At 36.9% G+C, this 22,149-nt stretch overlaps 4 protein-coding genes across 11 annotated transcripts; 2 read left to right on the forward strand and 2 right to left on the reverse strand.

Annotated features, from left to right (window-relative positions):
* Positions 1-1,128: 1,128 nt before the first annotated feature.
* Positions 1,129-6,218, reverse strand: LOC117629874. Its single transcript, XM_034362520.1, has 12 exons — positions 6,145-6,218; positions 5,409-5,477; positions 5,124-5,299; positions 3,811-4,489; positions 3,573-3,657; positions 3,224-3,311; positions 2,845-3,029; positions 2,526-2,658; positions 2,159-2,295; positions 1,936-2,010; positions 1,525-1,641; positions 1,129-1,405 (listed from the first exon to the last, which is right to left on the reverse strand). Exons 3-12 carry the CDS (start codon positions 5,266-5,268, stop codon positions 1,355-1,357), a joined length of 1,695 nt encoding a protein of 564 aa, XP_034218411.1. The 5' UTR covers positions 5,269-5,299; positions 5,409-5,477; positions 6,145-6,218; the 3' UTR covers positions 1,129-1,354.
* Positions 6,219-7,783: 1,565 nt separating this feature from the next.
* Positions 7,784-13,949, reverse strand: LOC117629875 (exopolyphosphatase). 7 transcript variants are annotated; one of them, XR_004586167.1, is made up of 8 exons: positions 12,136-13,447; positions 11,866-12,033; positions 11,683-11,724; positions 11,517-11,597; positions 11,305-11,424; positions 10,688-10,792; positions 10,138-10,577; positions 7,784-7,953 (listed from the first exon to the last, which is right to left on the reverse strand). XR_004586167.1 is itself a non-coding variant. In XM_034362521.1 (8 exons), the coding sequence occupies exons 2-8, from the start codon at positions 13,255-13,257 to the stop codon at positions 10,527-10,529; spliced, it is 1,689 nt and encodes a 562-aa protein (XP_034218412.1). In that variant the 5' UTR covers positions 13,258-13,345; positions 13,724-13,949; the 3' UTR covers positions 9,990-10,526. The 7 variants fall into 7 exon arrangements, 5 of the variants coding, with proteins under 5 accessions (XP_034218412.1, XP_034218413.1, XP_034218415.1 ...); XR_004586166.1 differs by lacking the exon at positions 7,784-7,953 and having other exon boundaries at positions 9,990-10,296; positions 10,440-10,577; XM_034362521.1 differs by lacking the exon at positions 7,784-7,953 and adding an exon at positions 13,724-13,949 and having other exon boundaries at positions 9,990-10,577; positions 12,136-13,345.
* Positions 13,950-14,661: 712 nt separating this feature from the next.
* LOC117629877 (calmodulin-binding protein 60 G-like) lies at positions 14,662-18,372 on the forward strand. The gene is made up of 8 exons (XM_034362526.1): positions 14,662-15,032; positions 15,130-15,199; positions 15,591-15,643; positions 15,782-16,275; positions 16,388-16,548; positions 16,639-16,839; positions 17,042-17,213; positions 17,543-18,372. Exons 1-8 carry the CDS (start codon positions 14,944-14,946, stop codon positions 18,067-18,069), a joined length of 1,767 nt encoding a protein of 588 aa, XP_034218417.1. The 5' UTR covers positions 14,662-14,943; the 3' UTR covers positions 18,070-18,372.
* Positions 18,373-18,967: 595 nt separating this feature from the next.
* Positions 18,968-20,593, forward strand: LOC117629880 (dnaJ homolog subfamily B member 3). 2 transcript variants are annotated; one of them, XM_034362530.1, is made up of 5 exons: positions 18,968-19,417; positions 19,621-19,705; positions 19,799-19,869; positions 20,080-20,136; positions 20,231-20,593. In XM_034362530.1, the coding sequence occupies exons 1-5, from the start codon at positions 19,307-19,309 to the stop codon at positions 20,390-20,392; spliced, it is 486 nt and encodes a 161-aa protein (XP_034218421.1). In that variant the 5' UTR covers positions 18,968-19,306; the 3' UTR covers positions 20,393-20,593. The 2 variants fall into 2 exon arrangements, with proteins under 2 accessions (XP_034218421.1, XP_034218422.1); XM_034362531.1 differs by having other exon boundaries at positions 18,973-19,417; positions 20,223-20,593.
* The last annotated feature ends 1,556 nt before the right edge of the window (positions 20,594-22,149 follow it).

Raw genomic sequence — 22,149 nt, forward strand, 5'->3', positions numbered from 1 at the left:
ACTTGCAATCCAAACATACATCATTTCACGCAATTGTAATCTGTAATAACATTAGTGGAGCATTTGCCCTCCAAATCCCACAAGCGAGAAAAAAACCTCTAAAAAAATTTAGAAGATAGAAACCAACAATCGCTTTTCCAGTTTGCATGCATGAAATCATGAAAACCCGTACGTAATTATACGTATACAAATTGAATTAACAACTTGATCATTTAGCTCCTCCATGTCTCTAATGGATCAGAGCTTCAACGAAGTACAATCTCGAGACATTTGCGCTTGAACCAACGGTAACCTTTCTTCAAAGACCTCTTGACCTTGCCCTCAGCGCCATACAACTTATATCTGGCCACTCGGCCTCTTCTCTTAAACTCTGGATCGTTCCACCATAATTTGGATGGCTTAGAGGACCTCTCTTTGGGTTTCTTCCCACCAATGCGTAATTGAATATCACGTTGTCTTGTTTTCATGGGATAGGGAGCCCATGAGGGATCCAAATGAGACCTCCCCATATACATTGTCCGGTTTTCGCTTAATCTCCTTACGTTCACCATGTCTAGGTTCCGGCAGCCAGCTCCTGCATAGGAGCGGTAGCGAGTCTCCTCCATCAATCTCTCTCCCCCTCTCTGTCTATGTAGAGATTTATTGTCACCCTATTGCCAGAGAGAGGGAGAGGGATAGAGCTCATTCCGAGCGGGGTTGAATTTGTGCTTCATTAGGATTTTTTTTCTTACCTTTTAAATATATCAAAGGGTGGTTGAGAACAATGAGAAGTGATTAGGTGGTGTTCTTTGTTCTGTTGGAGACAGGCAGGAGAGACCAAGAATTTTGGGTTGGATTGTTGGCCAGGGTTTGTTGTTGTTCACAGTTTTCAATGCCATGTCAACCTAAAGTATATTTAGATGGTCCACCGGTATTACTGTTAAAGGATTAATGAGATAAATCGTGCACACCCCACTTCCTTCATCACATTAGTTACAGTAAATCTGAAATTTCCAATCTGTTGAAAATTTGTTGCTTTCTTTGGGGTTGTTAGGCGGGTGTGAACAATTGGTATAGAAGATGAAGATGATCCAACACCCAATTCACATATATAAAATCGGGCCGAATAACAAATTTGGGCTTTAGGTAGAGCGAGTCGAACCTGAGACGGCTTCCATTATATATTAAACAGCAAGGGAGATTATATTTTGAATAAGGCAAATGATATATAGACCATCATCTATATGGTTAAACAGGGTCGCATTCGACCTAATGGTTAAATTTACACGTAATATCAAGCTAATGCTGTGGAGAGGGGAGAATTACTACACAGCTAACTAAATTGCTGATCCTCCTTAGTTTCAGCTTCCGATGACTACTTTTTACTGCCCTTCTTGGACTTCTTGATGTTGTCCATGTGGGAAACCTGTATATTAACCCAACATATGAAATGATTAAATGAAGAAAGATTCATGCATTATTTTCCACACCATTTTAAACACGCAAGCTACAGTCAATTGGAAAAGTTCTCGTATCTGCGCTTACAATGCAGGATTTCCACTCAAGTTTTCTATGCCCCTCCCCTTCAGCAGTCTGAGAATGACCATGGACATGGCGAAATATGTGAATCAGAACAGCGGCATCAAGAGCTGCGTATTCCAGCTGCACAAGAATATGGCACTAGTTTATTTGAACTAAACTATTGGGTGTACTGATCAAACTTTACATCTTGTCAGATCCTAAAACTTCAACCTTAATTGAGTAGTTTTCTGACTCAAAATTACTATATGACGCTTTCTAAGGTCAGACATCTTAGGAAAAGTTAACTTCTAGTTTCCCTCAACAATGGGAGGAGGATTTCAAATATCTCCTTCACTGTGCTCCCAAAGCAATTTATAGGTCATACAAGTGTACACATATGGTAAACTCTTGATGTACAAAAAAGCAAGAAACTACCTGATTCTGCGTCAAAGGCCGTTGCTCCCAATTGCTATTCCTCCTTGTCTTGTTCAAACCAACTCCCAGTATTTTCTGATGATACACAAATAAATTGTGCATAACTAACGAGTATTATTATGCAAATAGATAGATGGATAGAGTCATGAGTACACACAACAACTTATGTTAATATTGGGTACTAAGAATAGAAAAGATTGTACTGTGTTCATGCTTTTGTTACCTTTGCAAGCCCAGACAGACCACCCCGAGGTTCTTTGAATACATTCTGGATGTCCAGTAGCATCTCATAGTGTTTGAAACACTCTAACTCTTCATATGAATGAGCCAACTGCTTCATATCACATTGAAAATTATAGCCTACAAGGAGCATAATTCACAGTCATGCAAGTTAGTTCTCTATGCAAAAATTTCCAGCTTATTTCATTTTTAAAACAAAAGAGGCTGGAAAAAAGTGCATCCTTGTTTTGCTGGTGGGATGTGGACACACACAACCCACCCACACAAACTTACACATGAATGTATGAATGTATCATGTATGTGCATTGTAAAGAAACAATACTTCACCAAATGCATTACAATTCTCATACCGAGTTTTAGAATCCTAGGAGATTGCAAAATGCGAGTTAAGGAATCATCCAGAACGTCAGGGATATCATTGAATAACTTGATCAAGTCAAATATGAAAACCATTTTATCAGAAGCAATTTGCATGATAGAAACCTGAAACGTTGAGAGAAACACTTCAACAATATATACAAAGCATGTTGACACAAAAGGAAAATTGTTATCTGAGTAGAGTATCATTTTTATTATGGACCGAACAAAGTATTTGGAGATATGAGAACCCAAAAAAAAAAAAAACCCTTAAAGTCTAACGAAGAACGAAAATCAATATGCTTTTATTACCTTGTTCGGTTTGCTGCCTTTTACATAGTTCGGTTTCCATTCACAATCAAGACCCACAACTTTGCATCCCTCAATATGAGAGGTTGCATTGTGCAAGGCATTGACTTCATCAACCCAAAAAACGCCTTCTACAACCAGCTCACTGAGATGCAAAAAACGACTATGGAGAAGACTTGCCTCGGGTACTGTATAAAAGATTATACAAAAATTTACAACTTCGAATTTTTATTTCATACATTGTCCACAATTGCAAGAAACAACAAAAATACAGGCGTATTTAAGAAACAAACCTTAGACTTCACTGGATTAACTCAAGATAAATCATTTTATAAGAATTAAGTGCAAGTACTATGACAGAAAGGATTAACATTTGTTGTACCATTGGCATTCAAGAAACCTTCAAGAGAGTATCGATCGCAAAGTTCATCAACCTTTTCTGAGTAACCAGCCTCCATTGCTAAATAAACCTTTAAAAAATAAAGAAAAGCAATTAGGTTCCAATACCAGATATGTATAATTACTTTAGATAATAAAGTCATGTATCACTATAAATCATATATCTCTTGTTTTCTAAAACATTCAATATGAAATCAATGCAACCAAGCATATATTCACACATACGCATATGTTACAAAAATGCGTACATACATTGCATAACTCCAAAGGATATTCACATATAACAAACATAAGTGATTGAGGAAATGTGATCTATGCCAAAAGCTACATACCAGATATTCAAGAAGTTGTCTATTACTGTTTGTCCTTGCTTCTGCGACATCCCAGCATCCTTTTTCTGCTAATTTCTTTAGTGAGCTGAAATTTGATGAATAATCCTTACTAGTTTAATTTCAGGGAGAAACAAAGGAGATAAACGTATTTAAGACTAATATATAGAATTTATTGAAGGAAAATAATAGAAGAAAGAAACTATTTCAGTAACTCGGCAGAAGTATGAATTAAAATTACCTTTCTTTGTACTTATGATAAACATTGGGAAATTCATGTTGGAGATTGTTTTTCTGTATAATCTCATAAGCATTTTTTAGCATGTTCCTGTCAAAGTACTCCTGGACAAGAACGCATAACATTGGCTTTCCCATGAATGTTGCCCACTTATCTGCTGCTTTCAATTGTTTGCTTTCTATCATACTAAGGAGAAAAGATTGGCCAGATTGGCGGATAGAGAAGTGCTCTAAAAGAGTAACTGCAGTCATATATGACTGAGACTCTATCAGTCCAAATATATATTGCTCAACGAACTTTTTTGCAGTGTCAAATCTGCAATCATTCTTTGCACTCAGGCACATTACTTTATCAATGTTTGGCAGATGAATATCAAAAGCTTCAAGAATCTTCTCAACTATCCTCTCATCATGATTGACAGAGCCCCCAACAACATCGATAAATAGTTGGGAAGCCAGGTCTTTTGCTTCTAAAGAGTCCCATGTGGAAGTTTCCATTTTCAGGAAACGGCGAAGAGCAGATATAATCAAATGACTGAACCCTTCAGAGTATAAATCAAATATAGGCAAGACATAGAGGCACTGAATAACAAAAGTAGCTGGTCCAGGTTGGGGATCATTGCGCAGTACTAGATGAACCTGTTCTTGAAGCACTCGGAACTTCTTAGTTGCCTTATATGTGCCTAATACACGTTTCAATTGGAAACAAACAGGCAGAAAAGAAGTAAGCTGAGTAAATAAGATATTTTAAACAAATTAGGAGTACCAAGGAACTTCTGCAGGATTGGGCAGCATAATAGTTTAAAAAATCATCCTAAATATCTAAAGGTGATCTAACCTGAAGATATAAATGTTTCATCACTCATGGGGGCCAAGGGATGTTCAATTTATTTTGAGGGCAGACAGAGTAGACTGTAAGAATGAACATTTGGTTCTACTACTAATACTAAGACTTCCATATGCATCTTGCCTCTGTATGCCTAGAACACCTTGGGGCAGAAGTTTTGTTGAGCAATCAGATGACTGAACAAATGTCCATTAAAAAAAATAACTATTAAAAACAGAGGCAGCATGGTTTTTAACTGATGGTTTAATACACTACAGGAAGGTGACATTAGGCAACAATTAGTGATTGAGTAAATGACCATCATGTGATGAAAAGCACAACAACCTAGAATCAAGTTTCCCATCTCAACAGAATCATGCTTACAGAAAGTGAAACTATCAATAGCAAACAAGCTAGAATCAAGTTTCTCATCACAACAGAATCATGCTTAAAGACAGTGAAATTAGTGATCGATAGCAAACTGCCCTTACCATTGAAATAGCACGCTTTCAAGAGGTATATGAATACCAATGGAGAAATATGTGTTAGGTCAGAAAAAGCATGCTTGCAAATAGTCGATGTCTGATTAAATTTGCCTTGCTTGTTAAGTGTGTCGGCCCTTTCCTCCAATCCCATGCCAGAATGAAACAGTGATGGTCCTCAGAAACTGAACCAAAATTAGTTTGAAATAGTAAGTGAGTTACAGAACGCATATCACTTCGAAGACTACTTCAATGCAATAAATAAAATCTAGCAACTGTGACCCCACAACTTACTCTCTTGGTCTCTTATAGATCATTCAATTGCAAGTAACAAAGCCAAGGTTATCTATCAATACTCAAACCCTGTGAAGATATAACAGTAGGTTAGTCAATAAACAAAATCCAGTTAAGAAAAAACAGTCTGCACACTACCAACTAAGCAGTTTATTTCATTTCTTAATTAAAAAAATTAATTGGAGACTGAAAATAAGTTTTATTTACAATCAAGCATGGCCATTTAATCAATGATCAACATAACAGAGGCTCTACAAGTAGCATAGCGCACAAATAATCCAAGAACTAGCTGATATGTCTTCGTATAACGCTAAAAAATTAGTCATAAAAAGAGCATTTAAATGGCACAGCATCAAGTTATAATGAGAACGGAGCTTCTTTTACAGTGCAGCTGAACTACCATTAAGCATTGATCAAAGCATTACAAATCACACAAACCATATGTTATATAAGAAAAAATCACACAAACATACAGAAACACAAACCCATATGTTATATATGAAAAAAATCACACAAACATACACGGAAGCGTTAAGCATTGACCGTTGAGGCAGAGAAGAAAAAAATACTATTTTCTATAATAAGAGAGAGACTATTTTAAACAGCACAGAAGTTTAGTTTCTAACAACATAAAAAGAAAAAGAAATGGCAAAATGAAAGTTAAACACTCGGAATTTTCTTTTCGTTTGAGTTCTTCAATTTTCTCAGCAACCAAACAGTGCCTGCCGAAACTTACCGTTTTTATCTCTCTGTAAACTCCGCCGTCGAGCTTCCTTAACTTTTCGCCCCAACGGTATATATATATATATATATATATATATATATATATATATATATATAGAATAGAGAACTGGCTACACAAAATTAAATTTTTTTATAAAAAAAAAGGTCAAAGAGAATCAGAAGGCACTGCAATACGGGCTGGCCCACCGTATTTTTTTTTTCCTTTCCGAAAATGGCAAAACAAAAAAAAGCTTTTATTTCATGCGAAGTCGCAAACGGATCGTTCAATCTAAAAGGCTGGTGGTGGCGGATGCTATAATGCGCCAGGTGATTCGTTGAGCACAGTTGTCCTGGTAAGGAAGGGCACCTGTTCTGAGTAATTGGGTGCGAGAGTACCCATGCTAAGATTGGCTATTGTGCACATCCTGTCCACTTGTTTTTCATACTCTTTTTTTTCGTACTCTTTTGATGAGCGGCCAAGGGCATTTCATATCTCTTCAATTTTCTAAGTAATTTTGTGTCAAATTTTCGGGATAGTAAAGTCTTTTGGGAAATTCTCAGGTACTAAAGTGAAATTTATCCTATTTAAAATATTAAGAAAAGTTTTAATCTATTTTTGATTGGTCAGCTCAATGAGATCATACATGAAATAGACATGGTGTTTTTGTCAAGTACATAATTATTATACAATATGTAAATATGAAATGCACACGGTGTGTCTGTCAGTCACATAATAATTACTAACTTTTCTGCACGCGCTTCCGCGCTTTGAAGATTTTATTTTATTTTATTTAAGTTAAATTTATTTTAGAATTAAAAAAAGATAATGAGTAGTTGTTTTCCATAAAAATATGATCTATTATCTGATTTTTCTTTTAATTTTAATTTTTTAAATATGAAAAAGTGTGAATTTACCATATTATTCTTATTTAATTAATAATTTCAATCCTTAATGTTTGCATTAACCAATGTCATTTTTTGATATTTTGAATATTTCATCATTCTCTACCTTTTACTTTATATATATAGATACACGTAATCATTATAGAAACGTTTAATTGTTGACTTTGAAAGATTGTAAAGTTTTGCATAGAGTTAAAAGATTAAAAGAGTTTTAAAAAACCACCAAAGAGTATATATAAAACTCTGCACTTATATGAGTGAGCATACAGGTGCGTCGCAGGACATCATTACTTATTGTATAAATGGGACTTCGCGCTGGGCATGGACCATGCATCATGCTCGTGATGAGTATAAGATAATCGAACGAACCAACAACTGGATAAGATTGACTCCAATTAAACTTCAACTAGAGTTGGTAAAATGGATATATATACATAAAATAAAATATTTATTAGTTTTTTGTTGTTGCCAAAACTAGAAAAAGTATAGAGTTTTTCTCACACACGTTATTAAGGTGCATGAGATTTATAGTTCAATATTAACATTATAATTAGGTCGAAAACATGTCGTTTAATTGTTTAAATTTTATAAATACGTAATCGTAAACTCTGAAATTGTGAATATCCAAACATTATTGGATTAAGGAAAAAAAAGTACGAAAAATCTGAACAAAATTCTAGCTCATTATGTATGTAAGATGATCGTTCGTGCCTCCTCTGCTTTAACCAAATTTGCGGCCTGCAAGAAAAAACTGCAATTTCATAGTTTATTCAAAAAGATCACCACGCTTTTCTCAACTTTTGGGCTTTGGCCCGAGAGGCCCCCCAATACATTTGATGTTACATACTGACGCGTGTCGAATACAGTTGATGGACCCTCCTTGACTCAGTGACACATCAACTACACGTACGATGCCTGCCTGGACAACAAGAAAATAAGATAAAATTTGGTCAGTTACATACAGTATAACGTTCTAATAAAAATGGTCACAATCACATGACTCACACCAGTGTCTTTTAAGATTATTTAAGTCTATTTGGCACTGACAATCAAAAACACTTATGACAACGTTTATAAGTACTTATAAGTCACAGAAACGCTTTATAAAGAAGAACAGTGCATCCTCATTAAGCACTTAGATTTTTAATAAATTTTTTGTTGACATTCTTCTAATAGAAGCACTTCTAAAAAAATGCTTATAAACATACACATTCTCGAACGAGCCGTAACTAACATATTTTGTGATTGTTTATGAAAGTCACTCGTCGTGAGTAAAAATCAAATCGTTGTATGATATAAATTTGTTAATACAAACTAGAAAGTAACATTAATCTAAGAATCTATTATTATTATCTTATGCTATATTCATATAATTGATCAAGTTGGTGTATTCCACGTCGTACATGAGTACAAAAAAGGGTGTGCAATCGATGGGTTTTTGCAAAATTAGATGCGATATGAATCATGAAATGGTGTCACTGTCATGTAGCCATGTGTGGTCAGAAAGAAAAAGGATGAACTTTCTGAAACTTTTATAAACAAAAGAATTCAGGGAGCTGGTGGGATACCCAAATTGGTGGTGAAGGTTTAGATCTGATGCATGACATGATATAAAATTTTATCATTCAATTTGTTAACCTGTCTACTTCATTATACTGTTTATGCTATGCGCTTTTGTTCATGTTGTCATGCACTGCCTTAGTCACTGTCCACAGCACAAATGTTTTTCAATACAAAGATGATTTTTATTTTGTTTTATTTTATCCAGAAGGACAAGACAAGTAGCACTAGATTATGCCAAGTCATTCAGTGATATGACCCCTACTTGCTACTCAAGTGTGCATTGTAAACCCTATCATGATTATAGATAAAGAAAACAAGAACACCACCATAACTTGAGGGCAAGGATGCCAACTTGACTGGGTAATATTATAAGGGAGATTAGAGAAAGCATAAAATTACTTACTGACTGATTGAGTTTGAACTCATTCTAACTTGAAGGGAATGAACCTAGTTCTAGTTCAGGGAGAAAAACTTCCTTATCATCGATTGCATACAACTAGTTACACCTACTCCAACCGTAATCCTAAGTAGGTTGAGCTCACCGACATATATAGTGGAGGCAAGTTTCATACTATGTGTTGGACTAAGCTAGAAAGAGCTTGTGTATGTACCCCTCTGTCTAGATCTGTTCTACACTCAATTCAATTGTCCTCCATCCAAATGCATTATGCAATATGCATTATGATTAGGGTGAAGTCGCAAGTTTGGTGATATGGGTCTCCCTATTTCACACACACTGGTTGGTATTCAATTTGGAACAAGACAAAAGGACGTGTAAATGTAAATGATGTGCCATCAGTGACCCTACTTGCTACTTGTACTTGACGTCTATGATAAATCCTTCTCCTATCATGAAAATGAATAGGACCGCCAAAACTACCACGTTGGGTAATTTGGTGATGAAAACAACCTTCACCTATATTAAAGTGTCAAAAGCACATGTTCATAGCTTTTAGGCCAACCAGATATCATGGGTTTCAATTCCAAATATCATGTTCAGAATCTGGAGGACCAACCCTGCTCTATACATCCATTCCATCTCATCAGACCACTCTCTAGGTTGTGACAAATACTAGTTTGCCTCTCCTTGGAGAAAACAACAGAAAGCCAAAGAAACTAGTTTGGACTAATAATATGCCTCTCCTTGGAGAAAACAACAGAAAGCCAAAGAATATTGCCTCTCCATGGTAATAATATATGCCTTCAGCGTTTGGACTTTACTAGATCACACATTTTTCTTTTGCCTTCTGTGAATATGTGGGATCAGCAAGAGAGGGAAGAAAGAGAAAGAAGAGGGGAAGGAACTTGGGTGATAAGTCTCAACTCAAATGAGTACCCAATAAGCATATGGCAACTGAACCATTGTATTTCACATCCTTGCAACCCAGCAGAAAAATAAAAAAAGATCCAAGATTTTCATTTATCTTTCCCTTTGGCCTGTATGTAAATTTTATCTGTTATAGACTAAAAGGACATACAACTTTTGCTGTTACACATTGAAATTCTGAGATTAAAACTACTACAATTTAATGGACAATACCTCCAATTCTCCAGCTTGTGCTCTGTTTCAGTTGAACCACATCATCTGGGACAAATGAGTCTGTATCAACACCACAATTCAACCCATGAGCTCCACGTCAATGGTTCACACGAGCTATCCTGCAACTTGGGCAACATGACTGTCCTTCCATACCAATGCCTGTACATTCTCTCAATCAATAAGTGTGATCTACTATCAGATTACTAAAAATTGTACGGCATGAACTGCTCACATCACTTATCAAATATGAAAGCGGCATTGCAAAAGGAATAACAGGTGTTACGATCTAGACAGCATGGAACCTTGTATATGCCGAATTTATGGGTTATATGAACTTTTTCAAGACATATCAAGTGACACCTTATGTGAAAATATCCTTCTCTCTCAGATCATCCTGAAACACTTGAAGGGACAAGGAGGAGTAGTTCTTCATGGAATACCTGAAGGCAACAAATATAAGTCCATCTTTTATCGTATTGAAGAAAATACAGTTAGATAAGAAATTTAATAATAATAATAGGGAATTTAAAATATAAAAAAAAGAAATTACCATCTTAAAGTGTTCTAACTCTTGCCTTAGGTCATCTCCAATATCCTCAGCTAAAGGCTCTAGAATGCAAGGTGGGGAATTTTGAACTTTTACCCCACCACATGCCTAAAAACAAAAGAAATTGCATGAGTTAGTTGCCTTAAGCAGCACTCAAGATTTAAGTTAGTAAATAAGATCTGATAGATGCAATCTTGGTATCATATTTTATAGCCTCTACACATTCTGTGGGAGAAAATTACAAAGCAAATGCAGAGCATACAGACCAAACAAGCTTCTGTGATAGTTAAAATGCATTGGATATCTTGATGCCCATACCACCAGTCCAATGGTCTGCTTAACTGCAGAACTTAAGATGAAAGTTCGTCTTTGTATCATCAATTTGGAAGAATACAATAACAACCTAGGCTTTCTTTTGCCCCTTGGGCACAAGAAGTTGTAAGCATATGCAAATATCACTAATTTTCTTTTAAAAAAGCAATAAAAATACTACTCTACTGTTAATAGTACAGGATATGTTTGACTCTATGTAGTTTTATAAAAAAACAATCTACAAATGCTAAGAAAAAGAACCCTACTTTAGGAGGGAAAGTTTGATTGAAAACTAGATTGGAGAATACCAGTTTAAAACCTTCGTAAGAATGTGAAAATTCTATTTGTTGGAAATCAATGCGTCGATGTTGTTGTAGTGCAACTGAAATACGGATAATTGCACATAGAAATCTGAATTTCTTTTTGACCTGAAAGTAAAAAAGAAAGTATGCAGAAATAAACATAAAAGCACAAATAAGTAAAGTTCTCAAAATATTGGATGTGTTTAAAAAGATACTACCTCTGTTGGAAACTCCTTAAAGGAAACATGACCAAAGTTTGGTAATTTCTTCCTGTGGTGTCTTGCAAGTAGTGCTATCAGCTGTAGATTCACTAATTGATTATCACTATAATGACTACACAAAGTATGCACCAGGAAAGAGCACACAAATAGACACTTGACATACCTTGACCTCCTCAGCACTGTAACCTTGAAGATGGCCACCATTCTACACAAAAAAGATTTAGCTCATCAAAGATTAATAAGTAAATAGAACTTCAAGTTTTATTTTACACGTGCAGAATGTTTCCAGCTGATTCTCAATGCACGTTTATTGAATTATTAAGAGGAAAAAAAAAAAAAACATTACCATGATAATGGAATAAGAATGCTTATGGTAACCCTTTTTCTCGATGGAAAGCCCAATATTGTGAAGCAAACATGATGCTTCAAGATACTCAAGATCCTTGTCATCTAGGGAGGCAGCAACTTGATTGCCAGCAAGCTCATCACACTTTCTTAAACATTCAAAAAATTCCTGCAAAAATCATCTCCTCAAAACACTAGATGTTGCACTCGCTTCTGCATATATCACAGATACTTAGAAAAAAAAATTCAAAATGAGAAATTCACCGAATACCTTTGCAATGCTAGCACACTGAGCAGCCGCTCTCATCCTCTTGTTGCTATTAAATCTCATTGCGAGCCGCACAATAGACGACCACTTTGCATTGGCATTCAAATCATAATCATTAACCTTAGCTAAAGTTTCTGCAATAATACCTTCTGCCAATGAATACCCAGAAATCTCCATTTCCTCAATGCCAATTACCTCAAATATCTCCTCCAATAGCACAGCCCCGGCAACGATAAACTCGGACCGCATTTTAAAGAACTTCTCCCTCCTAATCTTCTCTGCCTCTCCTCCACCACATAAACTCTCAACAACACCCTTCAGTTCTCCTCTACTTAACTTCCAATACCTCTTACTGTCCCCAAAAGAAACCATATTCCCGACCTGGAGCATATTGCTCACATTGGCATACCCATAAAGGGCTGCTTTTTCTACTGCCTTTATGGTACCCGAAGATCCGACAACAGCCTCAAAGCCACAATCTTTAATCTTTTCAACCAACCCAGATTCTTGAACAACCAATCTAATGTGCTCCCTCATATGTGCAACATTTTCTTCATTGTTCCCAAACTTTTGGGTCAAATTCACATGTCCCAGCTTCAATGAAGCACCAAAAATGACTTTTCCTTGCTTCCCAATTACAAACTCAGTAGACCCACCTCCAATATCCACACCCAGCACCAATTTCTCATATATTGGAAAAAACTGAAGCATACCCAGATACTCAAGCCTAGCTTCCTGTTCACCAGGCAACACATCTATCTCTAACCCAACCTCTTCCCTCACACATTTCAAAAACCCAACATTGTTCACAGCTTCACGTACAGCTGCAGTGGCAACACAGCGGACATGGGTTTTGTTGATTTTGTAGGATTTCAAGATGTTCTGAAATCTTTTAAGGGCTTCAAGGGCAAGGAGCTGGGAGTGATGTGAAAGTGTAAAAGGGGTTGTTGTTGATGATGTGCTGGTATCACGGCCAAGAACCACAGGCTCTTTGAATTGGTCTATGGTGAAGAATTTGCCATTTGGGTATGCACGAACTATGAGCATCTTGAACGAATTTGTACCCATGTCGATGGCTGCAAAGAGTGTTGAAGGGGTTGGTGGGTCTGTGGTAGCAGAGGCCATTTCTCTTGGAAATTGATATCTGGGATTTTGGTGATTTTGATTTGGAGGCAAAATTTGCTGGATCGATTTCCGGGTTTGACTCTCTGATCTGCGTTTACAAGATGAGAAATCAGAAAAGCCTCCTTTCTTCTTTTTTGACTGATGTAAAATCTTATTTTTTAAGCTCTAAAAATGATTTTGTGCACGAATTTCGTGAAATATGGTTTTCTTATTTTCTTCATCATTCGATTAACATCATTTGACTATTCTGATAATTAAATGAGATGACTTATTAAAGGGTCTTTGTTATATGTGATTTTTAGCTAACATCTTTTAATTCTTTCTTTTTGGGCTAACACATGATATTTGTTTGCATATATAAAAAAATGTGAAGTCTTAAGCAAGAAAACATCTCAAAAGAATGCAGAAAACATTATTAGAATATTAAAACAGTATAATTTTTGTGCTTAAGTGCTTGAAGAAGTACTTTAAAATGTGCTTAGTCAATATTGATGCTTGCTTGCATCAGAACTCAGAACAGTTAGAATAGAAATGCTTCCCGGGTCCGAGGAAGACTTAGAAAAGAGTGTATACACCGGAAAATTGTATACAGAGAGGTTCCCAGAATTTTCCAGAGAGGTTCCCAGAATATTCCCGGAAAATAAGTTCCTAGAAAACTGTACACACCGGAAAATTTCGCAGAACATGCAAAAATATGCAATCTCACCAACCAAGTTGAAGTCAGTCAAGTGACCTAACAGTCCCTCACTCAAAGACTCATAGTTATGTTTTTTTAATCTTTCATCAGCTTCTCTTTTCTGCTTTATATTCAGATAAAAATCAACCCTTTTACAGGTGGGTAGACAAAGATAGTGACATAGTCAAGTTAGTGGAAGCTGCAGACCTGCAGATATAATTGTAAATCACGTTATACATATACGAGCTACTGTTGTATACATAAGCTGCAGCTCTAGCTAGGACTTTACATGGAAATTCAAATGAAATTTCAGATCAAATTTCAGAGAAATGGGTTCTGTTTAAAACTACAATCTTTGATGCTGTCACAAACATAAACAAAACAAACGCGTATAGATGGAAAATCAACATATTGTCTGCACCTTCTTGCAACCTTCATATCATCGTCTATACTACTCTCTAACACGCGTTGTCTAATGTCTATCCACGTGGATTTTCATTTTTTTTTTTTTTTTTTGGTCACTGACTTTCTTTGTCATGTATCTCATGGCATAAAAACTGTTTTGAGTACTTTTCAATCACGACGTGTCTGATTAGTTATCGTCTTAAAATCCAATGCTTGAGAATCTTGAATTTGTTCTTTTTTTCTTTAAAAATGAGACAAAAGTACAGACAGTCATCGATCAATCCTATATAGCTCAGGCCACTTTGTAATATCCAAAAATATTAATATCATAATACAGATTTTGGGTTCTTTTTGGTTTATAGAATGAGCTCATCTCCGCTTGACTTTCATGGTTAGCGTGTTTCTTGTTACTATTATGAACCTTCCTTGTACCTTCTTTCTGTTCTGTCCATTTAAAGGGTCAATCTCAGCTTGCATTTAAAGCCACTTAATTTGATTGATTTGGTTACATGCGCTTCGCTTGTTTGAAATCCTTGTGAGCTTTTGAGAGAACAACTTGTTGCTGTTGTTGGGTGGTTGGAGAAAATTTAGTTGTTGGGTTTTTGATGGTACCTAAGAGGCATTTTCATGAGGAGGGTGGTGAGGACTTCGAATTTCCGGTTCCAGAATCGAAACGCAGGCCTACTTTCAAGAAGTGGGTGGTTTAGTTTGAGTACAAGTTGGTGCTTTGTTTTGTGCTTTCTGGGTGATGACTTTGGTTTCTGACTATGAGTTTTGTGATATTTGTGCAGTGTTGTTAGAGATGCGATGAGAGATGTCACACTGAACCAAGTCGAATGGGAACACTTCTTTCGGAGAGTGGTTAGATTCGAATCTCCCTTATTTGTCAACATGAAGTTGATCTGCAAAAGTTGGAACTGTTTAACAGTAATTATCATTGCCATGCTTTATTCGTGTCTTGCACTTGCTCTGTAAAAGGAACAAAATCCAATTTTCATGGTTTGTTCATTGCTATGCTTTCTCAGTTTTATTGACTTTGATTAGGAAGACCCTGTGCTTAATTAACTACTACAAGGAAACTCTTATTGACTGTTAGGTTTGATATGCCATTAGCCTTCCCAAAAAGAACATATATTTTACAACTGTTTTGCTTTGTAGACTTCAGTTAGAAGATATGTTATGCGAATGTGTTTGAAATCCTTTTCGGGTTGTGACAATTCATAACGAACCACTTCAAATTTGTGTGATATAGGTACGAGAGGAGGTCGAACGTGTGATCATTCCCTTCCTTAAGGCATCTCCAAGGTTAGCTTTTCAAGTCAAATATTTGTTGACTTAGAAAACCTGCACTAAATTGTTTTATTTATCTGACAATTATAATCTTCTCTTAATCCTCAAAGCTTCCTGACAAGAGTATTGGATTTGTTGTTAATTTTGTAACAGGCCCCCGCTTGAAAGTGGAAGTACATCTGGAGGAAGAGGCTTGCAGTTGCGTTTTATCAATAAACTGCCGTCTACCATATTTACAGGCAGTAGGGTGGAAGCAGAGGATGGCGCACCTCTTCAAATTATACTGATTGATGCCAGTACTAATAATATTGTCCGTTCCAGTCCCCTATCTTCAATAAAGATTGAACTTCTGGTCCTCAATGGTGAATTTGGGTCAGATGATCAAGAGGACTGGACCGAGAGAGAATTCAATAACTATGTTGTGCGCGAAAGAGAAGGCAAAAGGCCACTGGTGACTGGTGAAATCAACATTACACTGAGAGAGGGAGTTGGTTCTCTTGGTGATGTTGTCTTCACTGACAACTCAAGCTGGATAAGATGCCGGAAGTTCAGATTAGCAGCTAGGGTTGTCGCCAAAGCTCCTAGTGAAGTGCGAATTAGAGAAGCTAGAAGTGAACCTTTCGTGGTAAAAGATCACCGTGGAGAGTGTACGTTCAAGAAACTCAACTCACTAACCATCTCTTTCATTATTTGCTCGTGGTGTGCTTTATAGTAACAATTTCAGTCTATATGAAAATGACAAAGAAAATGTTGATGCAGTGTATAGGAAACACCACCCTCCATCCTTAAGTGATGAGATATGGCGCCTGGAAAAGATAGCAAAAGAAGGCGCCTTCCACAAGAGATTATCTCGTTTCGGAATTGACACTGTGAAGGACTTCCTGCAGTCATATGTGAAAGATCCATCCGGCCTACGGAATGTAAGAGAGTCAGCTGTTCTGCTAGATAATGAGTCTATATTGACTTATGTAGTTTGATCGTTCATCTAATTTTCCGCTGCGAAAATGCAGATTTTTGAAGGGATCTCGAATAGGACATGGGATACAATCATTGAACATGCTAAGGCTTGTGAGATAGATGATCACAAGTTCTATGCCTATCATAGAACTGAGCAAGATGTAAGTCTCCTGTTCAACTCCATCTACAAGGTTGTGGGAGCAATGGTTAATGGCCAATACTGTTCTCTGGATGAACTCACCCCACTTCAGACGGTATGCATTCACATTTTGGAGCTCCTCCTATTTTTTAATATCTCACACTTATTCTTGATCTGCTGTCATTTGTTGGTTGCTATGACTTTGTGCCTAACGTTTCTCTACCATATCATTACCACTGTTACTCTCCCTGTCTCTCTTGTTTTTTAATATATACCTTAGGATGAGAAACTGATGAGCTCCCTGGTTCTATTGGCAGAATCTGGTGGAAAATTTGAAGCAGCATGCTTATAGAAATGTAAGAGATATAGTCCCCGTGGATACTTCGGCGATATTTGCCCTTTCAAGGCCTCTGTCAAGTCTACAAGCTGAGTCATTCAATGTCCCAAATCCAGATCTGCAACAGATTGATTTCCAATTCATAGAGCAAGGTAAAATGTTATATTGTGTAAAATGGTATTAAAGGCTGTTTGCCTGAAGTGTTTGAATGCTTATGTACATATTGGCAGTAAAGTTTTGAACAGCATGGCCTTCACATGATAAGAGGTTGGTGTTAACTTAAGGAATACATTCCAACTGTGTTAAGTTGCTCTTGGGTTATAGACTAGGTCATTTTCATATTTAAAAGCACATGAAATAGCCTTGTAAAATACTTGAAATCATGACATGGTTGCTTGCTGGTTTTCTAGTTTTGCCATTATAATTTCCGTACTCAATATTATGCTTTTCCCTAGTAACTGAAGCCAAGTAATTTGCACAGATGAACCCTCAATGCAACTAGGTTTCAACCAAGCATCAACCTCAACATCATGTCCCTATCAACCAGAAGTTAGCAATCATTTAGTGGTCTCTCTAGCACAGGCTAGTCATCCAATGCAAGTGTTCACTCCAGCGCTACGAAACAGCTTTTCGATGGAGGATTTTAACTCCATGCACTACAATGGAGAAAGCAGTTGGCCGCCGCTCAATGGTTTTCAAGTGCCAATTGTTCCAAGTGCTCATTTAGGCACAGAGAACCTTTTCCAGGTCCAAACATCAACTTGGTCTCCTACTCCAACGAGTACAAATGTAATATGGGGACAAGCAAACAGTTTTTGCTTTGGTTCTTCAAGTAACGGAACAGAAGCCGGCCATTTCCCACACATTTCTGGTCTTGTACATAATTCAGGGACAAGAAAACCCAAGGCATGCTGGTGCAAGCTTCGTGCCGCCATTAAATGGTGGGTTTCGGTCAGACGGGATGTGGCTGCTAGAAGGATGGCAAGGCCTCTGTACTTGGACTGCTAGACTAATGTAGTCTCATAGTTTTTCTTTAGCTTGTTAATTTGGCCTCTGTATGCACTAGTTGTAGAGCAAGTACCTAAAAAGTAAGAGGTAAGCTTCTCCTAGTCCTAGATGTGCTAAGCTATAGTTGTTCACAGATTTATTTTCCTGCAGTTTTTCCTCCCTTTGTGTATAAATGTGCAAAAGGGGGGAGGGGGTTTCTCTTTTGTTGTAGTTATTTGGCCATAGTGTACAGAGTGTTAAAATGACCCATATATAAGTGGTTTCTGAAAGTTACAGAATAAAACCTTTCCAGTTTCAGTTTCAGTCTTATCAGTAAGCTCAATCCAAAGTTTCAATTGTTACATGGTTCTCAATGTGAGGCATGGTCCGAAATTTCGAAATTATCCACAATATTTGGCCAATTTTGTGTTTTTTTAGGGTGTCGATATTTCTAGCACTTTGTCGCGATAGTTTTGTTTTTTCAATTAATAATATAGAAATTGTCGACATTTCGTGAAAATTTTTCCACATAATAAGGGAGTCATTTGACATGGATCAAAAAGTTACTTTCTATGATGTATGTGGTATTTAGCAAACAATTCCTTTTGGGATCTCAGTTACTTTATATAATGCATGTGGTAATAAGAGCTCGGTTGGAATAATTTTCTTCTTCAATTCTTACCATTTCATGTTCACATAACAACTAGAAATCCCAAAAGTTAACATTACACATGTCATCCGCCTTAACAAAGAATAAAACTTCCATCAATCACATCACTCACTCACTCCGTTAATAAGTAACCTAAAAATTATGAAGCCCATATGGCCAGACCTGGAACAAGGCCCAATGGCAAAACCCGTAATTTTATATAACTACGGGCCCTTCTCTGAATGTTCCTAATAAAATATCTAGCCACCCGGCGGGCGAGTCGTATTGCACGGATGGAAAGAAATCTCTCGAAGGTTCCCCTTTGTATCAGTGAGAAGATATTTTCTCTGTTTCCGAACAAAAACGCCACCCTAAAAAAAAAAGAAAGACAAACGCACAGGGCCTCTCTATTCTTTTTCCCTGTGAAGGGCTCACAGACATTCCTCTGTGGCTCTCTTTGTCTGCTTGTTGCCTCTGGTTCTCCATGGTGTGAGAGAAGCTTGCTGCTATAATTAAAGCTTTTGCTTTATCTTTGAAGGCTCTGTTTTTTCTTACTTTCTATTTTTTGTGTTGTTGGGTGGATTGAGGGTTTTGTCGGGTGTGTGAGTTATGGATAGGGAGGGAGGATCCAACGGCGGATCTTGCTACTATGCCGTCCTCGGGATTCGCAGGGACGCCTCCTTCTCCGATATCCGTACCGCTTATCGCAAGCTCGCTCTGGTAAAATTAATTACGCTCAGACGCCGTCGTTTCTCGTTTCCCCTCATCATCCTCTTCTTTCTTTGATATGGCGTTCCTTCAATTATTCTCCTTCCCCCGGGTCGTCTGTTTTTTGCCAACAAAAAACGATGTCGTTTCTTCTTTGTTAAAAATCTGAATTCGATTTTGATTTTATTATTGTTTTTTTTTTTCGTGTTTTGAAGAAATGTCACCCAGACAGGGCTCGGAACCAAGCCGTGGCCGGAGAAGCCAAGCGGCGGTTTCAGCAGATCCAGGAAGCCTACTCGGGTAACATTATCACTATAACGACGTCGTTGGTCAATTAAACGCATGATAACCTTAATTTTCCCGATATTTGCGCTAACGATTTGGTCTCCGCAGTTCTCTCGGATCAGGCGAAGAGATCAATTTACGACGCCGGCCTCTACGACCCTCTTGAAGAAGAAGACCAAGTCCGTAATCTCTTCTTCATCCTCTGACAAGGCCAAATTGTTCACCGTACGTAATGCGTGTGTTTGTGTTTATTTTTTTGAAGTGAAAAAATATAACACACTTCCAAAACGACATCGTACGGTGAATGATTGCCTTGGTGATATCACTCTCTTTTTAACCTAATTGGTTATTTCCTTTTATGTCCCTGAATTATGTAAATTCGTCGGCAGGAATTTACGGATTTCATGCAAGAGATGCTGTCCATGATGAACAATGTCAAGGACGAGGTAGGATATTTACTTACCTTATACGTAAGGGTAAAATCATAATATCAGTTGCATTGATATTTTTGGGTCCATAAAATTGACTTTAGGCAAACAGTTTCGAAGACCTCCAGAAGATGTTCGCCGACATGGTCGGTGGTGGAGATGGGTTGGGATTCGACTTCAGCGGCATGGATCCGACGTCATCAAAGAAGCCACGTGTCGGTGCATCCAACACCGGCAAGCGCAGCGCGTCTCGGCGGTAGCGCGCTGTACCTGATCATGGAAGTTGATGTCCTCTCCTACCGCCCGATTGAACTTTTCTTTTCTGCTTTGTGCCCTTTCTTTCTTTCAATTGGGAATTGAGTTAATTCCCCAAATTAAATGTGAAAGTGGTAGGTTGGTTTAGGTTAATCCAGTTTGGTTTGTTGTGACAGTCTAGTTGGTACCTTTTTAATAATAAAATGATTTTAAAATATGATTGCTTTTGATGTTGATATATATTCCCCCCTCCTTTTGTTTACATTAAAGAAAATGGAGGATACAGCCAGCATTTTGCTTTGGAGATGTTTTACTATTCCTTGTCAACATGCGCTTGACGCCACCTGTTATTTGTTTGGCACAAGCCATGCAATCAGTAGAGATATTTGTTTGGCACACAAGTGTGGTTTGTGGTGTGAACTTGCCTTGGGTCTATGAAAAATCATAGAAATGGAATCTAGTGTGTGTGGATCCAAATTCCCAAACTTTGCTACTTGTGTTTTGGTGTGTTTGGATTCAACATTGTATTTGGACCCCACATTTGTTCCCCTCTTTCATTTCCACCAACCTGAAAATGCTTTGTTCTTACTCTCTACGCTTTACATATTTGTTTTTTTTAATATGCCACTTTTGGGAGAAGTACCACCTAGGTGCTTCTACGTATAATTATTTTGAGTGATTTGAAGTAAGTATAATTATTTTGAGTGATTTGAAGTAATTATGGGTGAGAAACACTTCTTATTTGCTTTTCTATAAAATTATTTAAAACTATTTAGACCCCGTTTGGTTCATGGAAAAGGAGACTTGGGGATGAGAAATCAATTGCTTTCCATTTGATAAATTCAGGTTTAGGAAATCGTTGCTTGGGTCATAGGAAAGTAAGGGGGAAAGTGAAGTCATTCTCTTAACTTAGGTTTTATTTTTCCTCTTTATGGGAAAATTTTGGAAAATGAGCCAATATTAAATAAACATTTTTCATGACCATTTTGTCCCCATTAACAATTTAGAATTACAATATATCATTAAATGCATTTTTTTTTATTTGATTTAATATGGGTATAATTGAAAATTTATACAAATTTTGTTTTTCATTCCAACTCAAAACAAACATGAGAAAGGAAATAAAGTGATTTCTCTCCGTTACTTTCTCAGCATTACCAAACGTATGACAAAAAATCTTCTATTTCCCATCCCTTAGGAAATGATATGGGAAATAATTTCTCATCAAATTCGTTATATGAACCAAACGGAACCTTAAAATAATTATATGGAGTGGAAAAGTAATTCTCTATAGAATTGATTATTGACATATCCATAATCCTTCTTAAACGAGCCGTAAGTCTTATGGGAGGCTCTGGTCCAAAATTGCACAAAAAGTTTTTATTGGGCCAATAGTTTGGCAAATGAATACATACAAAGTATTGTTGGGCTGGTAGGCCGAATAAACTTGTGTCTTTAAAAGCCCATGGGCCGAATATAAATGGAGCGGAGAAGGGTCAGTTTGCCCTTCGCATTCCTTTCCCAGCAACAATTTCCTATCATCATCTTTGTTTCATTGCCCATAGGTAGATCATATCCCAACAACCGGGGAATCGGATTCTACCCAGTGTGTGGGGTTCCCCATCTCTATCAATAAATATATTTTTGTCACCAGTAAAAAATATGTTGAACCACTAATATAATATATCAACATAACATATAGTGTATTTCATAATAATATGTATATGGTATAATGTATGCAAGTAAAATTCAAGCTAAAAGACTTAAAATCTTATG

The sequence above is a fragment of the Prunus dulcis genome, chromosome 6 (genome assembly GCF_902201215.1).
Source record: "Prunus dulcis chromosome 6, ALMONDv2, whole genome shotgun sequence".
Lineage (NCBI taxonomy): Eukaryota > Viridiplantae > Streptophyta > Magnoliopsida > Rosales > Rosaceae > Prunus > Prunus dulcis.

Excerpts from the sequence above, each read along its gene's own strand:
- LOC117629877 (XM_034362526.1), top strand. The coding sequence starts at position 14,944 with ATGGTACCTAAGAGGCATTTTCATGAGGAGGGTGGTGAGGACTTCGAA. Across the intron at positions 15,200-15,590 it reads AACACTTCTTTCGGAGAGTG|GTACGAGAGGAGGTCGAACG; the intron begins GTTAGATTCGAA and ends TGTGTGATATAG. Across the intron at positions 16,276-16,387 it reads AAAAGATCACCGTGGAGAGT|TGTATAGGAAACACCACCCT; the intron begins GTACGTTCAAGA and ends ATGTTGATGCAG.
- LOC117629880 (XM_034362530.1), top strand. The coding sequence starts at position 19,307 with ATGGATAGGGAGGGAGGATCCAACGGCGGATCTTGCTACTATGCCGTC. Across the intron at positions 19,706-19,798 it reads GATCCAGGAAGCCTACTCGG|TTCTCTCGGATCAGGCGAAG; the intron begins GTAACATTATCA and ends TGGTCTCCGCAG. Across the intron at positions 20,137-20,230 it reads TGAACAATGTCAAGGACGAG|TTTCGAAGACCTCCAGAAGA; the intron begins GTAGGATATTTA and ends TTAGGCAAACAG.
- LOC117629874 (XM_034362520.1), bottom strand. The coding sequence starts at position 5,268 with ATGGGATTGGAGGAAAGGGCCGACACACTTAACAAGCAAGGCAAATTT. Across the intron at positions 3,658-3,810 it reads TATCATAAGTACAAAGAAAG|CTCACTAAAGAAATTAGCAG; the intron begins GTAATTTTAATT and ends ATCAAATTTCAG. Across the intron at positions 2,659-2,844 it reads AAGGCAGCAAACCGAACAAG|GTTTCTATCATGCAAATTGC; the intron begins GTAATAAAAGCA and ends TCAACGTTTCAG.
- LOC117629875 (XM_034362521.1), bottom strand. The coding sequence starts at position 13,257 with ATGGCCTCTGCTACCACAGACCCACCAACCCCTTCAACACTCTTTGCA. Across the intron at positions 12,034-12,135 it reads AGTGTGCTAGCATTGCAAAG|GAATTTTTTGAATGTTTAAG; the intron begins GTATTCGGTGAA and ends TGATTTTTGCAG. Across the intron at positions 11,598-11,682 it reads ACAGTGCTGAGGAGGTCAAG|CTGATAGCACTACTTGCAAG; the intron begins GTATGTCAAGTG and ends GTGAATCTACAG.